The 24,645-nt window shown below is 39.5% G+C and overlaps 1 protein-coding gene across 1 annotated transcript; it reads left to right on the top strand.

Moving 5' to 3' along the window:
* Window positions 1-10,475: 10,475 nt before the first annotated feature.
* On the top strand, window positions 10,476-21,549 carry MFSD9 (major facilitator superfamily domain containing 9). The gene is made up of 6 exons (XM_035316486.1): window positions 10,476-10,853; window positions 13,810-13,897; window positions 15,266-15,309; window positions 16,609-16,738; window positions 18,036-18,245; window positions 18,787-21,549. Exons 1-6 carry the CDS (start codon window positions 10,767-10,769, stop codon window positions 19,575-19,577), a joined length of 1,350 nt encoding a protein of 449 aa, XP_035172377.1. The 5' UTR covers window positions 10,476-10,766; the 3' UTR covers window positions 19,578-21,549.
* The last annotated feature ends 3,096 nt before the right edge of the window (window positions 21,550-24,645 follow it).

The raw sequence follows: 24,645 nt of genomic DNA, 5'->3' as shown, positions 1-24,645 counted from the left end.
ATTCTTGTAATGCCGAACAAGCCTTCCCTGCCACCTCCAGAGGATGAAATGGCTTCCTCCTGTAGAGATCTGTTGAGTTTGTACCGTGCATCAGATCCTGCAGTCGTTACCCAATAAAATTCCACTGGTGTTATCTATCACCGGAGTAAATAATCCTCCACTGCTTTCCTGTGCTGGGAAGTGCTGTGACCAAGAGAAAGACGAAGTCAATTCACTCCAGAAAATACTTGTTGCAAAATTTTATTGCAACAGATTTAGCTCTTAGGAATTCCTACTGCCAATGCCCACTTGGACAGTACTGCAGTGTGCTCATGGAGAGTAACAGAAAAGTCTGTTTCTACCTGCTCTTATTTCCAGACAGATGAAGCAGATGTGTCCTGAGTGTTTTCATAACACTACCTTATCTGCCTAATGCCATATTTGCATATTACAATTCATATTTTATACAAACTTGAAACTATACTAACTTAATACAGAAGCATTTCTGATATTTTGTGGCCCTTCTGCACTGCCCAGTTTCAGTGCAGAACAGTAAACGAATCTCCAGTCAAACAGACTCTTTGACATGTTTTCTTTCCCTGGCAGACACTGATGCAGTTCGTTTTGCTGTGCTTGAAGGTGATCTTTGGAGAGTATGCTATTCAAGAACAATAAGCAATATTTTATTCAGAAAGAGAACACAGAATGTGTTACAAAAGAATATATAGCATATTTAGAGCATGTTTTAGAAAATCATTACTTGCTAGTTAGAATAATGTCCCATCCAAATAGAAGAAATAGAAAAGGTGAGATTCAGCTCAGAACTAACCTGTCAAAATTTAGACAATTTCATATGAGCTAGAGGTCCTTCCATTATAATCAATACAGATCTAGTAAATGCAAACGGTAGCTCCAGCTAGTTCTCAGGGGATCCTGCTGGCTTTCAGCTGCCACTCCAGAGGGCAATGTTTGTCTCCTGGTTTTGACTACATTTGCTAGCACCACACAGGGGTCTCAGGTACCTTCTACCACCTGAAAAGGCACTAGGAGTGTACGTGAGGGTAACTAAATGAAGCTTGGAGAGAGAGATACAGCTGCCTTGCCAACATTCCCTACCACTCCCTACCAGTACCACTGGATACTCCAGCATGTCTAATACATCTACATTTGGCAAAGAGGGACGACAAAGGACTTCGAGGAGATCCAGGAGATCCATACTTTTCTTAAATGAGTGCTACAGGCCAAGTTCACATCGCCTAAAACTGATGCTAGATACCTCTGTTTAGATGACTAAAACCAGTCTCCACTAGTTGGTCAGGTCATTCTGGAGTACTACTCACCATTTTAACTAGACCTCCATTGACTTTAACAGCAGCACAGATTTTTATTTCACATGGAGGTGTGAATTTCAAGGTCTTACTCTGGAACTGAATCCTACACTGCAGGTCGGAGTTCCCAACAATTTTGGTGCTGTATGGGTGGCCTTAGATTTGCCCAAAGCCTAAGAAAATTTATTCAGTGAAATCCAGAGATGTAGACACTCACAACATTAAAAAAAATCAATAAAGCATAAACAAAATCAATGTCACGATTTTTCATGATATTCATTTTTAAAAAGAGAGGGATAGAGAAAATTGAATTACTTCAGATGAGCTGTTCAACATAATGCCATTTGGCTCATCTTGAAAATTATATTTTTGAGTGTTACAGGACATTATTTATAACCTCCAAAATACCAATTGGGCAAGGCTGTGTATAAGTACTGCAAAACTCACTACAACCTGATTTTGGTGAATTCTGACAATGAAAATAATAAAAATGCTTTTCACTCTTGTGCTTTAATCTGAAAATCTCAAAGTTCTTTTCAGAATTGTTATGCACTGCTATTTGTACCTGTGAATAAGGAAACTGCGGCACACAATGGCAAAATGCCTTTCACAGTGTTACATCGGAAGTGAAAAGAGGACTCCAGTCTCCTAACTCAGCCACTGAACCACATATGATAAAAGAAATAAAATGGTTGGTTTCATTCTTATTGCACCCAGCTGCCTCCAGGTGGCTTCAGGTCAGACAAAATAAAATAATCAGTGACTCTGTGAACCTATTTCTGCATAAGAGTAACATACTCTCACGAGTAGCTTCACCAAAATCAGTTTGTATGAAGTGTCACTGAATTCAAATGACACCTGAATCACTGACATAGATTCTGTACATTCATTCTGGTCTCAGAGTAGAATGTTCGTCCTGAGATGATCTCATTTAATTATTCTCTTTTGTATTTACGGTACATTCTCTGGCAACACTATCTTCTAAATACTCTAACATCTCCAGTATTATGCCCACCTATGTCTGGAATGAATCAGAAGACAGATTTAGATCTGTTATGTCATCATAAAAATCACTTTTTCCCACCACTTGAATGCTCACTGAAAGTTCCAGGGCATTTGTTCTTCAATTAAATTAAATTAAATTCTGAAGGTGCCTCAACAGAATAGAGAAAGTTTCAAGGCAGCGAAAATAGGGCCAGGCTTATCAAATCAAAACAATCATTAATCTGATTCTTAAACACGGTCACTCTCCAATTACTTCCCAAACTCCTAAATTTCTACAGAAAGACTGACACTTTAAAGTCATAGCCAAATTTATCCCTACTACAATGACAATGATGTAATTAAATCTGTTTTAACATACAATCAGTTTGGCCAATTATGCCCAACATCCATTGATTTTGTTGATTCATAGCGTGAAGATTGAAGGCCCTCATATAATGGATGCATTCCAATCTCATTTAACAAAGCTGGCAAAAGTTTTATGATTATATTTCTGTTTATTTTTCTTTTGCAGATAAGGCAAAGCTAACTCCCAAATCTGCATATTTTTGTTTATTTATGTATCTAAATAGCTCCAGCATCAATATACTATCCGAGCCCCTCCTTGTATTTAAAAATAGAAAAGAATTAAAAACAAAATGAAACAATAGCAGGCTGTTTCTTTCTTCCTTTTCCATCTGAAGGAGAAAAAGCTTGATTAGTTTATGGGAGGGGGAGGTTGTTTATTTGCTTGTTTATGTTTGTGTGTGATTGAGTAAATGTCGTGTGTATATGTTTGGAATTGGCAGGCAGCTCCTTATCTGTGCTGGCAGATATGTCCATGATCTAAAAACAGCCTGTTAGAACTGGCTGCATGTCTCACTACACACCAAGAAACAATTTCTGCAGCTGCCTCAGAGCTGAGTCCTTCTGAGACCTCATTGCCCATTTGCTGCTGGAGAAAAAATGTTTTGAACATCGATAAAATACCTCACCCACAGATTCAGATCCTCATCCAGGCCATCCTCCCCAGCTGGGTAGTATGTTATCCATTGCACCTACAAGATCAATTGTCAGCAGTGTGCTGGGCAGACACATAGAGTATAGTACACCTTGTCCATTAAAACCTTGGCTGGGATTCATCTTACCTAACACTAGACAGCTGCACTATAGCTGCCTCCAATTAAGCCAGTCACCTCAGGTTTCCTTTACAGTTATATAGGCACATTTAGGGCACCGTCCATCTGATCTATTTTTGTATGACTACTTCAACATGCAATGAATTACGCCGTAGAAGTTCAATTCCCTGAATTCACTGAAAAGGGCCTGGCTCTGCCTTCTTTGTACCCTCCCTTCTGGTATTTATATTCCATCACAGAATCATTTAGTTTGGAAAAGACATTTAAGATCAAGTCCACACTACAAAGTTCACTGCTAAATCATGTCCCTAAGTGCCACATCCATGTCTCTTAAATATCCCCAGGGATGGCAACTCTACCAACACCCTGGGCAACCTGTTCTGATGCCTAACCACTTTCCCATGATGAAACTCTTCCTGATATCCAATCGAAACCTTCCCTGGTGCAACTTGAGGACATTTCCCCACATCCTATCACTTGTCACCTGAGAAAGGAGACTGACATCCTCGTTGCTGCAACTTCCTTTTAGGTAGTCATAGAGAGCGATAAGGTCTTCCCTCAGCCTCCTCTTCTCCAGACTAAACAGCCCCAGTTTCCTTAGGCACTCCTCTTAAGTCCTGTTTTCTAGTCCCTCCACCAGCGTCATTGCTCTTCTCTGTGCTCGCTGGAGAAACTCAATATCCTTTCCTGTAGTGAGGAGCCCAAACCTGAACACAGTTCTTGAGGTGCGGTCTCACCAGTGCAATGTACAAGGCCACAATCATGATCCTCATCCTGCTGGCCACACTATTTCTGATAGTGGCCAGGATGCCATTGGTCTTCTTGGCCACCTGGGCATTCTATTGGTTCATGTCCAAATGGCTACTGACCACCAGGTCCTTTCCTGCTGGGCAACTTTCCAGATATTCTTCCCCAAGCCTAGACTGCTGCATGGGGTTGTTACAACACAGGTATAGGACCTGGCACCTGCCCTTGCTGAATGTCATGTGCTTGGACTTGGCCCATTGATCTAGCCTATCCAGGTCCCTCCGCAGAGCTTTCCTAGCAGGACAAGGAGAAGGCTGTGGGAAACAGTATTGAATACCTTGTTAAAGTCCAGGTAAACAACATCCACAGACTTTCCCTAGTCCACTAATCTGGTCATCTTGTCACAGAAGGAGATCAGGTTACTCAGACAGAAACTGACTTTCTGACTTTTCAGCCCATGCTGACTGCTTCTGGCCACCTAGCCACCCTGTACTGTGCGATGAAGGGATCTGCTCCATGACCTTTCCTGGCACCAAGGCTGGACTGGCTGGTCTGAAATACTGATGAGATCTTCCCGAGCCTTCTCTGCTCCAGGCTGAGCAATCTTCACTCTCTCAGCCTCATAGGAGAGGTGCCCTTAATTACTTTTGTGGTCCCTTTTTTGGATTCTTTCCATTATGTCCATGTCTCTCTCGTACTGGGATGTCCAGAACTGAACACAGTTCTTCACATGTGACCTCATTGGTGCTGAGTAGACGCGAAGAATCACCCCCCTGCTGGCAACAGTCCTCCTAATGCAGGCCAAGATATCATTAGCCTACTTTGTGGCAAGGGCACAATGTTGGATCATGTAAATCTTGAGTAGAGACTGCAGAGAGTACAAGTTCTCTATGCATGGATGAACTCAAGCCATTCTGAATACAGACATCACCAAGTCATTCATTTTGCAGCACTACTATGCTGTTATGTAGTATAGCTCATGAAGAGAGGATGGCCCAAGGACAGAAGAAGCCCTTATCCCAGCTATAGCTTCAACCGGAACTCTCTAATGCACCAACAAGAACCATCTTATGATCCATTACATCTACACATTTTAATGTATCCAAGTATTATATCATACACATTGCTTATTTACTGTGTGGGAGGTAATGAAAAATACAGCCTCTCCCTCTGACTTCTGTTTGTACAATCTGGCGCAACCTGCATCTGCAGAACGTGCCAGACTTGCAGCCACCTACATGAACTGCAGGGTGTGTAACTCCTTTGGACCCTGCCACGTATCTTCTCTGTGCTCCGGACTTTCACACTCTAAATACAAGGAGATGCATCTGGGTTCCCCACTCACACCTGAGCGCTCTTAAATTTTCTTAAATGAATAGGAAAGCAGGGGAAATACCATTACTGTTTCCTGCAGTGTTTTAATGGAATGCCTCACCCCTGTGTGCATTTTTCACATAAATGAGTTGCTTAATTTTAGGAGGTGTTCGAGGAAGCTTCCCATGGAAACAGTTACGTGCTTGCAGCTCAGAAATTGTCAGAAATTAAGAGCTGCACCTCTCCTCAGCATTTCTATTGCTGTCTTATATGGGTCCTTTCACAGCAGAAAGCTGTTATGAAACTCACTCTGAGGCACTAATTCTTCCCATGTACTGCACAGATGCTTTTTGGTACATATTTTAGGATTTTACTCAGGAAGCCCGAGGAACCTGCCTTCAGACCTTTCTGTACTGTTCCAGCATCTACAGGGCTTCTCAGGTTAATAAATAACTAAATAAATAATAATAATAATAATAAAAAGAGCATAGGCTGGGGTGGGGTGAATATTGTAGTATTACAGGAAATGGTCTGGAGTCAAAAGGACTTGTCTGGGCCATCCTCTGAAATAGAGCAGGATCAATGGTGTCTAAACTTGACATATTTATTTTATCTGTTAATCATTAACTGAAAGAAACATGGAAGGATATGCAGTCTTAGTTATGCTGCCACAGAAAACTCCATAAGGGGAGAAAGAGGCCCAATGGCTGAAACAATTTCTTTATTTATCAAGATTTTTAGAAATGCTTTCTAAGTCACTCTGTCTTGACCACCAGCATTTATAGCTTTGACGGAGGAGTCAATTATATGATTTCTTTCCATATTCCTTAAATCTGCAGATCTTTTCAGAAAGATTAAACTTTATATGCCTTTAATATTATCAGCAGCTTCCAAATTCAAGTTCCTTTACAGTTCCTCTTAAAAAGTTCTGGACCACTGGATTGTAACTCTTTCTACTGGGCCTAATAGAAATATATGAAAAGTTGAAATGACTGTTAGATGTTACCCTAATGATTTGAAACTGTAAACCAGAATGAAATAAGTCATTGTTAGATTTGCTAAACTTGATGACAAATGGTACATCGGGGGGTCTTGACCTTTTGCATTTGTAATGCAGAAATTCATGAGTATGTTCCATTTACTGCAATAAATTCCTGTAGTTGCCTTAGATCTGTCTTACAAAATGGTTTAAAGAACTGTATTTGAGAATTTATAAGGTTTAAAATGTTCTCCTTCGGAGGAATGAAAGGATCTTTTTTCACAACTTTGTTAAATTTCAGAAGATGATTTCCATCAGAGCTTTCACTTTGTCTTGGTGTGGAGCACACATAGCTTTCCTTGGAGTTGGCTGAGGAAGGACAGGTGCTGACTGCCTCAACTCCTTCCTTGGCAGGTGACACTGAGCATTTGCCACAGGAAATGTTTTTAATGAAGGGTTGCAGATCCCTCGTACCTTCTCCTCATTAACAAACTGAATCTCAGACATACTCCCCGGATTACTTCTCCCATATATAATCTGAGGCAAGAACAGTTCAGGAGGTGAGCCTTAGGAGGGTCAGATATCTGACAACCTGACATGGTAAGGTATTTTCTTCCTGCCATTAAAAGCTTTTTTTTTTGGACCCTCTCCCATTATTGAACATTGTCCTTCAATTACGACAGAGGAATTAGACAGAATGTTGCATTAGTATTCATATCAAAAAACGGATACAGAAGGAATACAGTTTTCTGCTTTTTTACTTTAGATTGCCCTATTTATTATCAGAAGATGGAGTTAGCTTCTTTTGGTTACAGAATAGTAATAAAAACGTACTCTTCCTGATTATTTAATATGACTACCAAGTTTATTTCATAATCACTGGCTGCCACAACAGAGATATGCACACCCTGAGCGTGGCCCTCATGCTTTGTTTATAGCTGTCTTTATATTTAGAATACTAAAATATCATGAGAGCTGAGTACTCAGATTGTATTGTACTAGTGGTATGCGTAATTTTCCTGGTCACTGTGTTGCCCATAATATTAGTAATTTTGATAATATAGTTTCTTCCAAGTCGTGAAAAAAGGGTAACAAATGAGAGGACCCATCTAAACGCACCCTTTCCTCAGCGAAGATTCTTCATTCACAATTACAGTCTGGAGGGGTATGCCAAAATTCTGAATCCACATGCTGATGGCCATTTCTGAGTGTGTATTGTTCTACTCAAAGAACTATCCAGTAAAAAGACAAATACCTTACAGTAATTTAAGTGTACAATATTGGCAGTATAAAACAACTATGTAATTCTGCCCTCAAAAGATATCACATTAGACCGGTTCTATTTTCCTTAAGATTGTGATAAATGTTCATTATATTTTATTCCTTTAATTCTGTGCTAGTCAAGTCATACCATTCTTTATTTGGGAGCCTTTATCTTAAATTTTGTAATTGCAATGACGGAACATGAATGGGATGTTCTGATGTAGTGGAAACCATCTACCTTCAATTCAAAGGCAACAGAGATCTTCACCATGTTATTATACATTAATGCCCTTTCCTTACACATGATGTAAAAACAGACAGATGCATATATATATACGAATTACCTGATTAAATTTGAATTTTGTTTGTTGGTTGGTTTTTCTCCATGAACAGTTGGCACTGAAAATGCTATGGGAGCAACCAAAAACTTTGGGTTTTGTCTGCTTTACAAGCCATTCCGCATGGGAATAGCTGAAAAGAGTACACAAAACTAAGAAACAGCTCTTACTGTCAATGAATTCATGGCTGCCAACAATATTCTGTCCCCATTATGATTGTTTGGATCTTCACAATCTGAAAATAATGCACAACTGCTAACTCTGCTTTCTGAGACTTGAAGCAGAGACTGACATTTACACAGAATCTCAAAATTTTCACTTGGGCTTAGTGTTAGGACAAGACATGATCTGTCTTATGACCCAGGAACAGTATCTAAACCCTTGCAACATCTTGTAATCATCCACCTCTAATACTTTCCCTTAAAAAGCCTTCAGGCTTTTTCCATTTCTTCTATCAAAGTTAAAATGACCAAAATTAGTGTAATATTGAGCTGATACAATGTAGTGTCAATTCCCATGATACTCTAATATTTCAGTATCCTCTTATCATTTTGTTCCATTTCAGAGCAACTGTATGCAACTGTGATCCCCATCAATGCTACATCAAAATTTTAAAAACATCATTATTCTGAGAGGACTTGTTATTCAAAGTAAATGAATAGCCTTAGAGAGCTAAATTAATAGGGAGCACTGGTTAAGCCAACTATAAAATATTACTGCCACTGGGATATTAAATAACCGAGTTATTTGAGAGACTGATAGCATCTTTGTCCCTATGCATACATAAGGCTATCATTTTTGGTGTCTTATAAATAAGCTGTATATTTAGGAATATTTCTTGCCTTCCAGCTTTTTTTTTTGATAGCTCAATTCTTCAAAACCACAAGGAAAATGGCATTCCCTTCTCCTGTTTCGTGAACTAACACTGTTGAAGACCCTCGACCCTGTGGTACTTATTTCTTCTTAAAACTTGAAGACAGAGCTGAAGTTATCTCAAGTTATCCCATTAATTAATTAATAAGTGACATTCTCAAACTTTTATGAACAGGCACTGTTTAAAATATCACCATTGTTTTTCAAAAGCTTGTTTTTACTCCTAGTGAAAACCAAATTTTAAAATGTCCTGTTTCATAAATCAGTACTCTTGTTTTTGTATTACTATTTTTAAACATTTAAAACTGTGATCCTTTTGTAGATCAGCAGCTATACAAACAATCTCTGCTGCCTCCAATAGAACAATATTTTGCATGTGATAATCACTTGTCTATGCTTCTCAGAGATTTAAGAATGCTGCTTTACTTCTTCGGATGAAAATACCTTTAAAATAGAGTAGTGGTCCAGAATTTTAGGTAACTCTGACTTTAGTGAAGCCAGGGATAAAAGAACAGGGGCTTGCTTAATTGCATTAATGATTTCTAAATAAAAATATCGTAATTATTAAAGCCAGGAATGGAAGAATGGGGGCTCGCTTAATTGCATTAAAATAGATATTGCTGAGTGTCTTTGCTTACTTCTGTGCAAATTAACCAAAACAAGGAGTCTAGGGGACCCTCACAGAGGACATTTCCTGACCAAATGGGGAATCTGTCTCAAAAAACAGCTGAGACCGACCTTGTGGTTTGGACAAGAGCCAAGGAGCAGCTGAGTCTGTACAAAGGCAGGGGGTCAGCTAGCGGTGATGAAGAGGAGTTATCAACCTTCATCCCCACGATGACCACCACCAGAAGGCACTGCGCAAGCGCAGACAGGAAGAGTTTATGGAAATGATTTCTTGGAGCTAATTTTAATACAAAGTGGGGAGAGGTTATGAGTACGTATAGGTGTGTTGGGAAACTTCATGCATATGTAACTTTTTACTGCGTATAACCAAAGCAAGATGCCGCGTTACGGTGCCCATGCCTTTGGGAGTATACCACATGCGCCTGACGCTGAAATAAACCACATACCTACTTTGTTTCTCATTTGCTTTGAGTTGTAGAGTTCTTCCACGAATCACTAGGAGAAATGAAGCACAACTACAGACACACTAAGAAGAAACTAGGATGACCATCACCATCTCCTCTGGCTGTGTCACCATCTCCAGCCAGTTTGCATGTAGCATGGCTTGAAAACACTTTGCCATCAGAAACGCTTGAAGCAAGCAGGTTTAGCCCTGTGAGAGCCAAACACCAGCAGTGGTAGTAGAACAGGGACACCTTCCCACGAGGGAGGCAGAACCAGAGGCATATGGGTTTAAAACTTGTCTTCCTACAGCGGCCAGGAGGACTGTGTGGGGGACCATCACCATGCTGCTGGGCACATTTCTGCCTCCAAAGGCAGAAATGGAAATTCATCTCCGAAGAACTATCTTCTCCTCCCTATCAAGGCGTTCACTGCTTTCCTGGGGTGACACTGACACGTTGCGAAACTCTCTGCAAACATGCAGAGAGGCAGAAAGGGCAAATTCCTGCAGGTGACGAGAGGAAGGCCAGGACTCCAAAAACCTCCAAAAACTGAAGGAACCCTGATCCCTCGCCTGGAGGAGAGGAAGCACGAATACCCTCGCTAAAATAAGGAATAAAAAACCGCCGAGGTTTACACGACGGCACCGCGAGGACTGCCCTGACTGACTCCCCCGCGCCGCCATTTTACGGCCGCCCCGGCGGCACTGCGCACGCCCATCGCGGCCGCTCCGGGGCCGCGGGCAGCCGCCGGCCCCATGGAGGAAGATGGAGGCCGGGGAGCCAGGGCCAGCCCGGCGGCATCCGCCCGCTTCGTGCGGTGCCTTTACGCGGTGGGCTTCCTGGTAAGCGGCGGCCGTGGGGCAGCGGGTGGCTGCGCCGGGCGAGGGGAGATGAAGCCCTCCCCGCCCCGCGGCTCTGGGGCCCTCTGCCAGGTCTGCCGCGGGGGCGCCGCCGGAGGGGCGGTGCTGGTGGTGGCAGGGGGAGCCTCTCAGTTAGGGTCCCTCAGGTGCTCGGGAGGCGCTGCAAAGCCTGAGGTTACTCAGAAACTGGTCTTCTGTCTCCTTTTCTCTTCCACCGGTCAGAGCCCCCGGTGCTCCCACCGAGCCTGCGGTCGGGCCTGAGCTGGTGTTGGGTTCCCCCCTTGCGCTGCAGGCGAGGTAGCCACGTTCAAGGTGCATGGCTTAGCTGCTCTCTGGAGTGTGAACGCTTGCTGAAGTACTGGTCTGTAGCAGCTGGGATGTTTTTCCACTGTGATCAGTCATATGGCCTGGCTTGGTATGGGTTGCATCCAGTGAATGCAACAGAATAGTGTATCACCATTAAAATTACGTCTTGTTTTACGTATATCAGAGCTGTTCTTTGCTTCCTTGAACTACCAGTGCTTATTACGAACTCAAAAACCATCTCCTTTTTTTTTTTAAAAAAAAAGAAAAATTACAGTGGAAAAATAGGTTTGCGTTCTGTAGTTTACAAGCCTTGGAAAACAGGACATTTTTATTTAAAATTAAAGGGGGCAGCATGGAAAATGAATACAACAGTGGTACAAATTTGCACTGTGAAATGTAGCTATACTCTGTTATTTACCTTTAGCCTGGGCAGTAGCAACAGTCTACCTGGTTTCAGTCCTGGAACTAATATTCCAAGCAAAGATGCATTATAACACGCTCCGCTTCTTAATACCTTCTCTGTAACACCTTGCTGACGTGAAGCTTTGAGTACACACTGCAGCCAAGCAAAAAAATTAGTGTAATTTTAATGGTATAGAGTGTGGTGAAATATAATAAAGAACTGCTACCTGTTACGCAAGTTTCTTGTAGCCAAGCAAATGCAACGTCGTCATTTGATGTGAGGAATTGTAAGTGAAATGACAACTAACCGCCTATTACAGAATAGCGGTCAATGGGTCTTGGTCATCCTGCATGCCTGTGACAAGTCGAATGCTACCAGGATGCATTCTGAGACCTGAACTTTTCAATATCTTTATCCCTGGCCTGGACGAGGTGGCAGACTGTACTCTCTTTGTGTTTGCAGATGACATCTAAGTAGGGGGTGCAGTTTAAGGCAGGGGTGCCATCCAGGGGGGAACTAGGCAGGTTGGATGAATGAGCTGACAGTAGCCTTATGAAACCAAACAAGGACAACTGCTAAGTCTTGTAATTGGCAAGAAATAATCCCTTCCAAATATACAGGCAGGGGAGTAGCTTTTCTGATAAGGCCCTGGTGGGAAGAGAGCTGAATATAAGCCAGTAGTGTGCCCTGGTAGAAAGGCAGTCAGCAGCATCCTGGGCTATGTGAACAAAGAAGTGATGTTAGTTCACTCAGTATTTGCAAGAAGGCATCTAAAATACTGTGTCCAGATTGGAGTGAGCTTCCTGAGCAACCATCCTGGCTGGAGAGGTGGAACACTTGCCCTCTGAGGAGAGGCTGAGGAGGAACCTGGCAGCAGCCTTTTCTGTGCCAGCAAGCAGGTACAAGAAGATGGAGCCAGACTCCTCAGGGTGGTGCATGGCAAGAGTAAGAGGGACACAGGTCCTGTATGCAGTCAGAACTTCTCATTTTAATTTCAGGAAAGCCTTTTTTACCATGAGGATAGTCAAACAGCAGGACAGGTCATCAGAGAGGTTGTACAGTCTCTGTCCTAGGAGCTTTTCAAGGCTTGTCTGGTTAAAGCCTTGAGTTACTACGTCTGACTTCAGAGCTGGCCCTGCTGGAGGCTGGACTAGAAACCTCCTGAGGTCCCGTCCAAGGGGATTATTCTACTTTTCCATGATTCTATAAGCTAGTGCTTGGTATAGCTTTTTGAGCCCTAATACTGTTTTACTGATGATGTTTGTAAGCCGTGTGGGCTGTTCTAACTTTTTAAGTCTTAGTTGCAGCCATCATAAGAGACTTAATGATAGACTGATGGAATTTACTCAGTGGCATGCATTGTTGCAATTATTCTGACTGTGGACATACTATGAACAGCTAGTCTGCTTCAGCACTCAGTGATAAAAGGTGATCTTGCTTCAGCAGCTCTCCTTTGTAAGGTTCAGCTCTGATAAAAGACTCGTACCAGCAGCGTATAGTGTAAGAACTCCTGGGTTAATGTAGTTAGCTTAACAAAAGATAGAAAGTCGAAAGGACTGAGTAGGAAATCCTTGTACTGTTCAGGATGGGCAATGTCCTTTGCCCTCCCCTTACAATAACTTTTCTACTCATGCTTTGCTGTATGTTTTTTTTTTTTTTTTTTTTTTTTTTTTTCATGTTTCTGCCTTCACATTTCTTCAGTTATACAGAAAGATAGCATTTGGGTAGGTTCAGATCTGTCTTAGCTTCTACCCCATCCTGGTTGAGAGGTAAAGTACTGTAGATTTTCTAAATATACTCCCTCTGCGCAAGTAAAAAATATGTAGGTGACTGAAACGACAGACCACTTTGAATTTAAAATACTAGTGCCAAACACTTTTCCTGTTAAACAGATAAGTATTCCCTTAACATATATTCAAATGTAATGTTTATATATGTATCTTCAAAATGTTAGTATCTGGAGGGGGGAAGTACTGATGTTTTCGTAGTTTTCACTACTGTGTGAGGCAATCCTTTATCTTTCAGTTTGTATGTTTTTAATTCTGTTCATACAGGGTATTCTGCAGAGGTTACGACATACCACATTAGACATGAAAACTTCGTTTAATCTTGTATTGATGTAGAAAACATTTAAAACTTTTGAATAACTGACTGGCTGTTGTTAAGCCAGGTTGCTACCATCTTTGTAGAAGTGATCAGTTCCTAAAACTTTTCCTGCCTTCTTTTCAGGATTTATTTGGTGTGAGTATGGTTGTTCCTTTAATGAACCTTCATATCAAATCTCTAGGAGCAAGTCCTACAGTTGCTGGAATTATAGGTGAGTTGCAGTACTCCATTGATCTACCAAAGAATAAGATGCTCTGAACTGGAATTTCCTGCAAATTGGACGTTGAAGCATAATTCTTCCCTGCTAGTAGCATGATAAAATTAATGACAAATTTAAAAAAAAAAAAAAAGTATGGAAAACCATGCTGTGTTAAGATCCAGAGACCTGTCCAACCTCACATCCTGTCAGGAGCCTAAAGCAGATGCCTGGGAAAGTGCATTCTTGGAAAGACTAGAGAAGTCCTGCAATAATACTTGGTATAATAATAATAATACTACATATACTGTACATATATATATATATATATATAATAATAACAATACAGGTGCTTTTCCAGCATCCAAGAATTCACAGCTCAGCAACTCAGGGATCCAGAGCTGTAGCTTTTATTGTTATTTGCAAGCTTTCTAAACAGTACTTCCACAGCTGGTTCTGTTGAGCTTTCCAATGCTCTAGATTGCTTCCCTTTTGATTGAATTCCTTGCAGCTGCCTTTTGGCAAAAAAATATTTATCATCTTTAAGTAATATTTACAAGTAAATTTTGAAGTTTTGGAGTTCTATCTTAAAAATTAACTGGTAAGATGAAGTTCCACGGTTCTAGGGTTCTTATTTATATATTACGGTACTGTTTATGGTTTGCTATCATACAAGTGTGATATTCTTCAGAGCCATGTGTGGTTGACTTAGGTTTTGTTATTAATTTTTTATTACCTTGGTTTTTTATTTTGGATGAAAACACTTTCTGTGAAATAATTTAGTTCTGCTCTGAGGTGGCAATATTATTTTAAGCAGCAGTTCATCAAAAATATGTTTGTGTTTCAACAGTCTGCTTTGATTTAAAAAAATAGATTTTGGGGTGTATTCTTGTAAAAGAAAGAATTTGGCAGATGTTTCTCTGTGCTTTTCTTTGCTGCTTCTCTTCTGTCACTAACTGCGCTAAACTCAGCCTTTAAAATGAAAGAGTAGGGTCTGTGGTTTCTTCAGGGCTTCTGTGGTGCCTTGGAATAGGTTGAAGTGCCAAGTGGAAAGTAATTACAGCCTTCCAGTAATGAAATCCTCTCCTGATTCTGAGAAAGGAATTAAAAATGCCAGGATCTCTTTTGCTTAATACACCATGCAAAGCAACGTCCTTCTACATTACATAGCTTTGTAAGTTTGATCAGCAGTTGCTTTACTTTTTCACTCCTGAAACTATTTCCTTTGCGGTCTGTATTTCATCCTTGGTTTGTTCCATTCCCTCTTCTTTCAGTAAATTATTGCTTGAATCTTTCTCATGTTTCCTCATTTAAGATTTTGTGCACTTTTCATAAAATAATAATAATATTTTTTCCTGTTGGTATTTTACTTGTTTGTTTTAGGATCTCTATATGGTATAATGCAGCTATTTTCCAGCACATTTGTGGTGAGTTCTAACACTGCTTTTTATAGTACATTGGTATATCTATGGCTTTTATGGAAAATAGAGAATTAGGTTAATAATAACATGTCTTGAAATTTTGAAAATGTTTATACTGTTCATGTAAGCATTTTTGGTTTGAAGGAACCATGTTTTTTTTTGCCTTTTGTTTCACTTAAAGCAAACACCTAGATCCTTCAGAACATTTCTAAATAGAATGAAGTCTTTAGACCAAAGCTAGAATTCAGATTTGGAATCAGTCACACACTACTGAGCCACATCTTAGTCACACAGGGTTGTCTCCAACGTTGGTGTTAGTAAAGCAGTTCTCCTCAGTGCAGTATCCTTTCTAAAAAGTAGTCTCATCAGTCAGCTCGTCATAATCCGGTTATCTAGAGCTTGCTTTCCCTGCTTCATAAGCAGTGTCTTGTAATCGGTCATATGGCCTATACTCATGCAACATGTCTTTGAGCTATGTTTAGTTTTCTGTTTGTGTTTGTTGCTGTTGGTGTTTTCATTTGTTTTTCTTTTTTCTCACATCCTAACCAAATAAGAGTTCTAAGGTTTGTCAAGCCCAAATTGCTGAATGCATGCTTTACCTATTAGTACTTTAGATCCCTGCGTTTAAGCAGGAACATCTTCAATATTATTACCCTGGTACCTCATAGCTCTCAAGAGAGACGATTTTGAGCATCTTACGAAAAACTGTTTCAGAGTTTGTTATGCAGGCCACCTGGGATAACTTGCTTCTGCAATTTTGTGGCTTTTTCTCTGAACTGCAAAACCTCTACCTACATTCTTAAAAATGTACTTCCTGTTTAGAAACAAGCTGATTTATAAGTATACTACCTATAAGTTTACTGTTTGACCTTCTCATAATTAACTTCCTACCTGTCTGCTCTCAGGTGACAAACTCCTACCTAAGACCATTTGTTTTAGGATGCTCAGCAAATGTCTACTCTACAGCAACCATTGTTGCAACCAAATATTTGTGGTTGATTGTGATGACATTTTCAGAGGGTCACCATCAATAACATTCGAGGGTGTTTATTGCAGGATTGTATTTTTTTAAAAGAAGAGTATATTTTTTAAAGCTTGATACACGACATTAAATAGAATGCCGGCAGGGCAGAACTCTGCTTGCCTCTTCCAGACTTCAAGCACTTAGGAAACTTGTATAATAAGCTTATTAAGCTTTCACTGACAGTTCTTTTAATTATTTTCTCAGCTTAATTTAGACATACTGATTGTGCATTGTACCTAGTTAAATGTTACAAACTGTTCTTAAATTCCTGCTTTTTGTAGGGCTGCTGGAGTGATATAGTAGGAAGACGGTATTCCCTGCTGACTTGCATTCTTCTCAGTGCACTGGGTTACTTCATTCTTGGAATGTCCACCACTGTGTATCTGTTTGCCATTTCTAGAGTCCCTGTAGGTGAGTAAGCACTTGGCATTTTGCAGTTTAATTTCCCTGTACTTACAGCTTGAGAATTGCTACTGGAGAAGTGGTGGCGTGTGGATAACTGCACAGCATCATCCAACAGCACCAGCTGAACCCTGCTAATGGAAACATCTCTACAAATTCACTCTCATGAATTTTCTGAAAATAATCTGAAATGTATACTCAAACTGTCACAAATTTTATGCCACCTTTAGTGGCTGAGTTTTATAAGAATAGGAGTGCAGCAGTTCCTTGAAAGCAACTCTTGTAAGGTTAGTCTTTAGGGGTACCCAATGTACCTGGTCACTGATGAAATCTTACTTGCAATGCAGAATGGAATGATTTGTGCATTTTTTTTTGTTCTGTTTTGTTTTTATGCTGAAAACGTACTTTAAAGTGATACTACAAAATCTGGCTGAAATTTTAGGTCACTGCTTCAGTAGAATATTTATGTGCAAAAGCATGTGATTTTGCAGCACATAAGCTAAGTTTGTAGCAAGGTTCATAACAGAATTCTTATAATAGCTGAACATTGTACATATTCTGATGTAATAAACGTTGTTGTTACTACGAACACTTAACTGATGGGCACTTTGGTGCCCCATGGTCCCAATTTAGGAACTCATGGTATTGTTTCTTAATTTAAAGAAAACTTACTAATGAATGACTTGGTTGATCAAATAATTACCCAGTAGAAGTAATACTTTTTAATACTAACAGCGCAGTGCCTGTGACAGATCGATTTGTGCTGGTCAGAGAGAAGGAACTTAAAAGATTGTATTGTTAGTATTCCCGCAGCATGCTTACACTTCTGGGCTCTTCTTTTGCCACTCACCAGTATCTAATATGAATTCAGTGCATTACAATCCTGGAAAATCTCCATACTCAGCAAAGTTGGTACTGAGCTATGTTTATAAACAGAAAAGCCATTTCTGCTCCACCTTTACCCATCCTTGTGATCCTGTTTTACAGACTCTTAATCTTAGCGTGCTCCAGCACTCAGTTTATTTACTTTTTATTATTCTTCCAGTAGGTGGAGCAGCACTTCATCAACTCAGTTATCTGAGTAGTTTTGGTACTTAGATCCAAAACCTTGAACAGCCAGGATGATGGTCATGGCTCAACACACTGTATAGCTCTAGCATTGAAGATTTATTTTTTTTTTTTGGTGGAATATTGACCATACTAATCATACAGAGGTTTTTTTTTTAATATTGATACTTCAGATACTGTCTGGAATTTTTAATCTTTTGGATTAAACAATACGTTTTTTTTTTGTATTATTTTGCAGGTATTTTCAAACACACACTCTCCATCTCTAAAGCCCTGCTTTCTGATTTGGTTTCTGAGCGAGACCGCCCTTTAGTAATGGGACGTTTCAATGCAGCCTCCAGTGTGGGCTTCATTCTGGGACCTGTTGTTGGTGGCTACCTTACAGAGTTGAAAGATGGCTTCTATCAAACGTCTTTCTTCTGTGCTTCTATCTTCCTTCTGAATGCTGGTAAGTTTTGTCACATTGTGCATTTTGGGTTCCTTCACTCCCTACTCTTGTATATTTTTGATATTTGTAACACCTGGAATTCATGGTGGCTTTTATTATTTACAGCACACATGTTCTGTATATTAATAGTACCCTTTGAATTTGAGCCTGTGTGGAAGAGCAGGAATTTTTAAACAGTTAACTTCCAGTTGCTTCTCCATTACATTGTGTGCATTGCTTTTATAGTCAGACACCGGAATGGAAATTTTGTATGTGCCCAAAGATGACAACTGGAAATCAGAATTTTGGCTTCGGTCTTTAGATTAATATGTTGTGAGGGTTTCATCTCAGTGTTTGTGTTTTCATTCCTTGCTTTCACCACATTTAAAATTGAACTGTGAATAATACTAGACTCAATCTTTGTAATTTTTTAAGGTGAAATGATTGTTGAAGTCATTTTTTTAATTTTTTACACTAACTGTAAACTTACCATCAGACTAATGTCAAACCACATAAAATTAATGCAATTGAATAAAATCAACTGATTTTTTGATCTATTTAGGTCTTGTCTGGATGTTACCCTGGAGTGAAGAAAACATTGACGATAGGAAACAAAAACAAGGGAAGAAAAGGACAGACACTATCACAGCAAAACCAAATTGTGACCTGCAGTTGAAATCAGTAACTAATGGAACGGTGGCAAGTGACAGTCCTTTCCAGTCTCCGTGGGTCCAAATTGTGACAGTGCTGAAGAGGATTAAAGGAATTGCATGTTCTGACTTGTGGGATATATTTTTAGTGCGGTTACTGATGTCTGTTACTATACTGCTGTACCATAGTAATTTTAGTCTGGCCTTGGAGGAGAGATTTGGGGTAAAACCCTTGTTCTCTGGATACCTAATGAGCTATAGCAGTTCGCTCGGAGTCCTGGCTGGTTGTCTGCTTGGACCAATAACAAGACTGTATCAGCACAACACTTACAGACTTCTGTTGCACTCCAGCACTTTCACCTGCACGTTGATTCTGCTGTACGCATCAGCGCTTAGCATATGGATGGTCGTTTTGTCTTCCACCTTCTTAGCCTTTTCAACTACTATAGGTCGTACTTGCATCATTGATCTTGAACTGACCATCGGTGGGAATGAGGCCAGCGGTACTCTCCTGGGCGTTGGACAGTCTGTGACATCAGTGGGACGTATAATTGCCCCGCTCCTTTCTGGAATTGCTCAGGAGTTCAGTCCTTGTGGCCCTCCAAGCGTAGCGGTTGGATTGGCTTTGGTAGCTATTCTGATAATGAATGTAAACAAACAGAAATATTGTAGCAGTGGAAATGTTAAGTTAAAAAATCAGTAGCTGCAAATTTGGATTGCATGGATGTATCTTAGCGCAGAGGCAATGAATCAGCCTGGGGTGATGCTTACATCTACCAGACCTGTACAGCAGTAACAGGATCTTTTACAAGGGCACGTTACGTTCGCATGGACAACATGTAATGAAATGCTGGAGACAAATACATATAAATGTCTGCTGCAGGACTTACGTCTTGTGAACTGGTACCACTAGAACCCTGAGAGAGAGATATTACTGTACAGTATTGACTGGGATTTTTTTATGGACTTTAACCTTTCTGGAGGGAAAAAACGATGACTTGAAGTACACAAATCCTGTTTGGAGCTAACATTTGAAACAGTATTTAGACTGATTGTAAAATGTGCAGACAAGTTGATTTGTATTACTTAAAAAGAAGTGAATTGTTATTATTTAATCGGAATTTGCATTATAACTCGTTAGCCTTATTTTCTTACGCTGTGGCCTGCTTCAATTTGTCTGCTGTGACAATAGCTGCATTAATAGGATGTTTGCTTATATGATTTCGTTAAGCATACTTTGTCTACAAAACTTGTGCAGCATGATTAGACACCTTAGGGTAGCTGTCCAGCCCGTTTTCTAGTCTCTCCCAGGTAACAAAATTGGGTATGTGTTAACTTTGTGTATTAGCAAGCCTAAAATGGACAATTTTAGAATAACGTGGGGACATTCAGATGGAAACAGACCAAACCTAAGCTTTGTTGAACCTTGAACTGGTAGCTTCTGTTTAGTGTTGACTTCTACTGAGCGACTTTGTCATGAATTATTTTTTAATACTTCCTGTGCAGGTTTTCTACCTTCGTTTTAAGAATAAATTTTCTTCTCAAGTCTTTGAATGGCTGTTAAAGGTCTGCCAGAGCAACCATCAGTAATTCTAAGATGGCTCTGGATTAATGCATTTTCTCTCATCACTGGAGGCATCGGTGACATTTTAGTGGCAAAACAAAAAGTGTCAATTTGTTTCTATCGTAGTCTTCATTTGTCTGAACTTCGTAAGTAATGAGAGTTTACTCTCAGAGTTATAGTGAGAGTTGCATTGCTCTCTTGTGCTATTTGTTGTTTGAGCCTATATTGCTTACCAGTCACCACTGTTTATATTTAATCTGAAACATATACAAAAAAATATTTTGCACTGATAATGTTCCATGTGCTTTTTCCTAGCATTACTTGATGAAAGTACAAAGTCAACTACATAGAATTCTTCTTCTTATTATTATTTTTTTTAAAGTTATTCCCTTGAACACATCTGTGCAAATATGTTGCTACTTCAGGAGAATCTCAGTGTTTTGCACTTCATATTTTCTTTTCCAGTGCCTGCTGCCGCTTAAGTCCTTTCTGAAACCTCAGTCATTCAAATGACACCACCGTGAGAATACATAGAGGGAGCTCTGAGTTTTTAATTGTATATATTGACATAATAAGTGTCTTATTATACTACTGCTGTGATGTCAGTAACTAGCCTCAAAGTTACCTATTGTAATAACCTGTGTTTAATTTACCCTAGGAACTTGAGGCATTTTCAAACGTGTTATCTCCTGTTGTCTTGCTTGGTAGATGCTTCAAAACATTCTCACCCTCAATTTCTATCCTCTTTCTTTCCATGTCTTAAATAAATTTCAGTATTTATTTTTACCTAAAACCACTTTTCTGTAAGTCAGGGATTTTTGTTTTGCAACTATAGCAAAGGTTAAAGGAAAAAAAGGAGGAAAGGTGGGACCTAAAAAAAATAGTGAATGCATTTGAAATACTTAGCCAATAAGCATAGTAAAAATTACTATACTAGGTAACAGATAACATTTACCCTCCTAGAGTTGCTGCATTGTTTAAAGCTAAATTCTGTAAACACCATAAAATTCAGTTTATACTGTTCAGCTGACAGAATATTGCTTTTCTGCCTATAAAAGCTTCAGTCTCACTGTTTTTTATACATGAGTAAAAAATGTGCTTTCCACAATGATTAAATGTTTTTGTTTAATGTTATTTTGCAAAATAGGTCTCCATATACACTAAATAAAAATGAAATTAAATATTTTCATTGAGAAATCTTTGGAAGGCTGTTATCTCAGGGATGTTACAACTGGTGTTATGGAAGGTTGTTTTTTTTTTTACTTGTAGGCCAAAATGATTTCAGAAGTGCCATCCAAACATTTCTTCTTGAAAAACCTCAGTTACAGAAAAGTTGTACTTTTTTTTTTTTTTTTTAGGAATAGTAATAAAATGAAATAATGTTCCACTTTTATCATTTTGTCACTGTGTTTTTTCCCCTCTGCTGAAACTATACCATGAAAAAGAAATGGTCAATTTAATGTTCCTTAAAATGACCGTTTGATCATTTGTTCCTTAAAATGATCATTTGAGTCTGTCTGTTTTTATGTAAAAGGCAAAGGAGCCAACCACGTGGCCTGACAGTGAATGAAAAAGAAGAAAGAAATGAAAATAAAGAACTTACCAGTTTTAAGATGGAATACTTAAAGCTACTGTTCCTAGTGTGTGGAGACCATGTTTGCATCCCTCGTGTTGCTATGGCCATGTAAGTTCAGCAAGTGATGAGTAAACGATGTCCCTGGAGAGAAGGAGATGTGACTCCCCCTTTTAAGTTGAGGGAGGAGCGGTTGCAGCTATTTTTGACTACACTCTTCTGGACTTTACTGAATTACTCAGCAGTTTCTTTAATCCAGTTGTGGTATCTGAAGATACCAAACCATCTAAATACGGACTAAACTGGAAAAAAAAGTTTCAACCTGCAAACGACTGCAGAGTGAGAGTTTTCCCTTGCTCACTGTTACTTTAGTTTTGGGTTAGTTTTATTGGGCTTGTAGGCAGGGTTGATTATTTTTATTTTTATTTATTTATTTGTTTAATTATGCTTTTACCTTTTGAAATTTTCACTTTTTTTAACACTGACCTTTATGATCAGCTAATGCTGAAGAAACTGCATATACTGTGTGCAGTATTTCTTCTGTAAAACACTGGTAGCATATGATAGGTATTCATTTTGCTTTTAAATGATTAAATAAATGTAAGATTTATTCCTTGTTGATTTATACTGTATACATTCCAGCAGATACTTTATAAATTTATCAGTTCTGCATGTGGTTTTTTTTTTGTGTGTGTTTTGTTACTGTTGTTTTATGCATGTGTTTGATTATTATTATTATTTTTTAATCTGAATTTACCCAGCACAGCCCCACCGCAGAGGTCTGTACCATTCTCATTTTCTGAGAACATGTTTACTGAGGACTAGGTAATGCAGCTACAGACCAGGACAAGTATTGCTTTCTCATTGCCTTGCTCATTACTTCAAGCACTCAATTTCATTGAAGTCAAGCAGACTGCAACCACTGGGGATATGTTCAAGCACTGCTGCTCCCCACTTCTTCCCCCCCTTCAGTTCTGGGTGCTGTGGAGTATCCCTGGGTAAGTGATGCTTTGTAGCTTGGCACTTTGGGATTTGGAGGTTGTGCCATTGTTGCTATAATTTTGAAAACTCACAAAGAGATCATCATGAATCTTGCAAGGAAGTTTATTATGGCCTGGACTTTGAGAAAAATTTATTTTGAGTGGAGGTCAGAACTTTTTCTCATAAAAATGAAATAGTTAATGGAGCTTGTTTTAAAGGGAAGTCTTGAAAATCTCTGAGGCCAGCTTAGAAATGAAGCTAAATATTTAGTTATTTTTAATTCAATGTTAGCATCAAAGAGCTATTTTTGAGAAATGCTTTGCAACTGGAATTGCCCTTTCATTCTGTTAAGTCTGTTAAACAGAAGTGTAAGAAATAATATGAAAAATAAATAAGCTGGGGTATTTAAAACACCTTTACCTTTCTGTGGCTAAAAGTTACTTATTGAAACAAAACATCTAGCAACTGGTGTGCTATTGCAACTCACAAAACACCAATGTGAACTGCAGCACATTCCAGATCATGAGACAGTGAGACTCATCAGATCAGCCAGTGTAGCTATTATTTTCTGTCCTGCAATATTAGTCCCAGATATCAAATGTCACAAGATAAAGAGGCTTCCAAAGCTTGTCAGTGCTGTGCAGGAATCACATCAGTGTTTGACTGCATGGAGAAATGATGCTAACCCAATATCGTATTGTGTTGTCCTATTAGAAGACCTGTCCAGCACCTGCAGAAAGAATTCTGGTGGAGAAAATTCTCAGGTGGCACAGTGCAGTACCCAAGCAGGAGACTTTTCAGCCCCAAATCTGATTAACTCCCAAATGCTGAGATACCCTTCAAATGTTAAGAGGAGAATTCAGCTGTAATATATATTTTATTTTTAAATATCTACCCATTTAGCTTGCCATCTAATAAATAAGCCAAGAGGGAGATTAAACCCTTTGACCTGAAAGTCTTAAGACATCTTCCTCATGGTGGTTCACATAAGTGACGTCAGGCACAGCTGCAGCTTTATCTATAATGCACAAGTTAGTTCAAGGTGTGCTAAAATCAGGGAGGGGGAAAAAAAAAAAAAAAAAAAAAAAAAAAGAGGCTATTAGTCCTTCTTTCCCTTCAGGATTTACTTAGCACCTGAATAAGGTGAGTTAGGTAGTTCATGACTTCCCTCTGTACTGGGTCCTAAAGCAGATCCTCATTCTCCTGCTTGGACTCGATACCTCCTGCATCTTGTTTTCTGGGCTGTGCCTCCAGGCCTCTAGTGTTGGCCTGGCTGGCACTGTGTGTTGCAGATGTTTTAAACATATTCACAATCATAGTTTTATAGGTCCAGAGCTCTTGCGGTACAAGCATGCCTCTAACCAATTTCAAAATCCTTCATCTCTTCAGGAGTTGGGGATGTTGGCAGATCTTAGCCAATTCTGGAAATGGTGACCAGCTGAAGCACTTCTTGCAGTGTCAGCCTTAAAAGGTTTCTGGTGTCTGGAACTGATGAACTTGGCATCTCTTGAAAAAGCTGGTGCAGAGTGCAATGTATTTACTTCCAGAGACCCCAAGGAACTATTCAGAACAGCATGCATGTTATTTTGGCCAAGTTTTCAACTTGGTTTGTTCTCCTATGTGATTTCTATGTGGCTTCAACAGAGAATGATA

Source organism: Oxyura jamaicensis, chromosome 1 (assembly GCF_011077185.1).
Source record: "Oxyura jamaicensis isolate SHBP4307 breed ruddy duck chromosome 1, BPBGC_Ojam_1.0, whole genome shotgun sequence".
Lineage (NCBI taxonomy): Eukaryota > Metazoa > Chordata > Aves > Anseriformes > Anatidae > Oxyura > Oxyura jamaicensis.
The sequence above is the reverse complement of the archived record's forward strand: the minus strand, read 5'-3'. Positions and strand labels throughout refer to the sequence as shown.

Excerpts from the sequence above, each read along its gene's own strand:
- MFSD9 (XM_035316486.1), top strand. The coding sequence starts at position 10,767 with ATGGAGGAAGATGGAGGCCGGGGAGCCAGGGCCAGCCCGGCGGCATCC. Across the intron at positions 10,854-13,809 it reads TTTACGCGGTGGGCTTCCTG|GATTTATTTGGTGTGAGTAT; the intron begins GTAAGCGGCGGC and ends CCTTCTTTTCAG. Across the intron at positions 16,739-18,035 it reads CATTTCTAGAGTCCCTGTAG|GTATTTTCAAACACACACTC; the intron begins GTGAGTAAGCAC and ends ATTATTTTGCAG.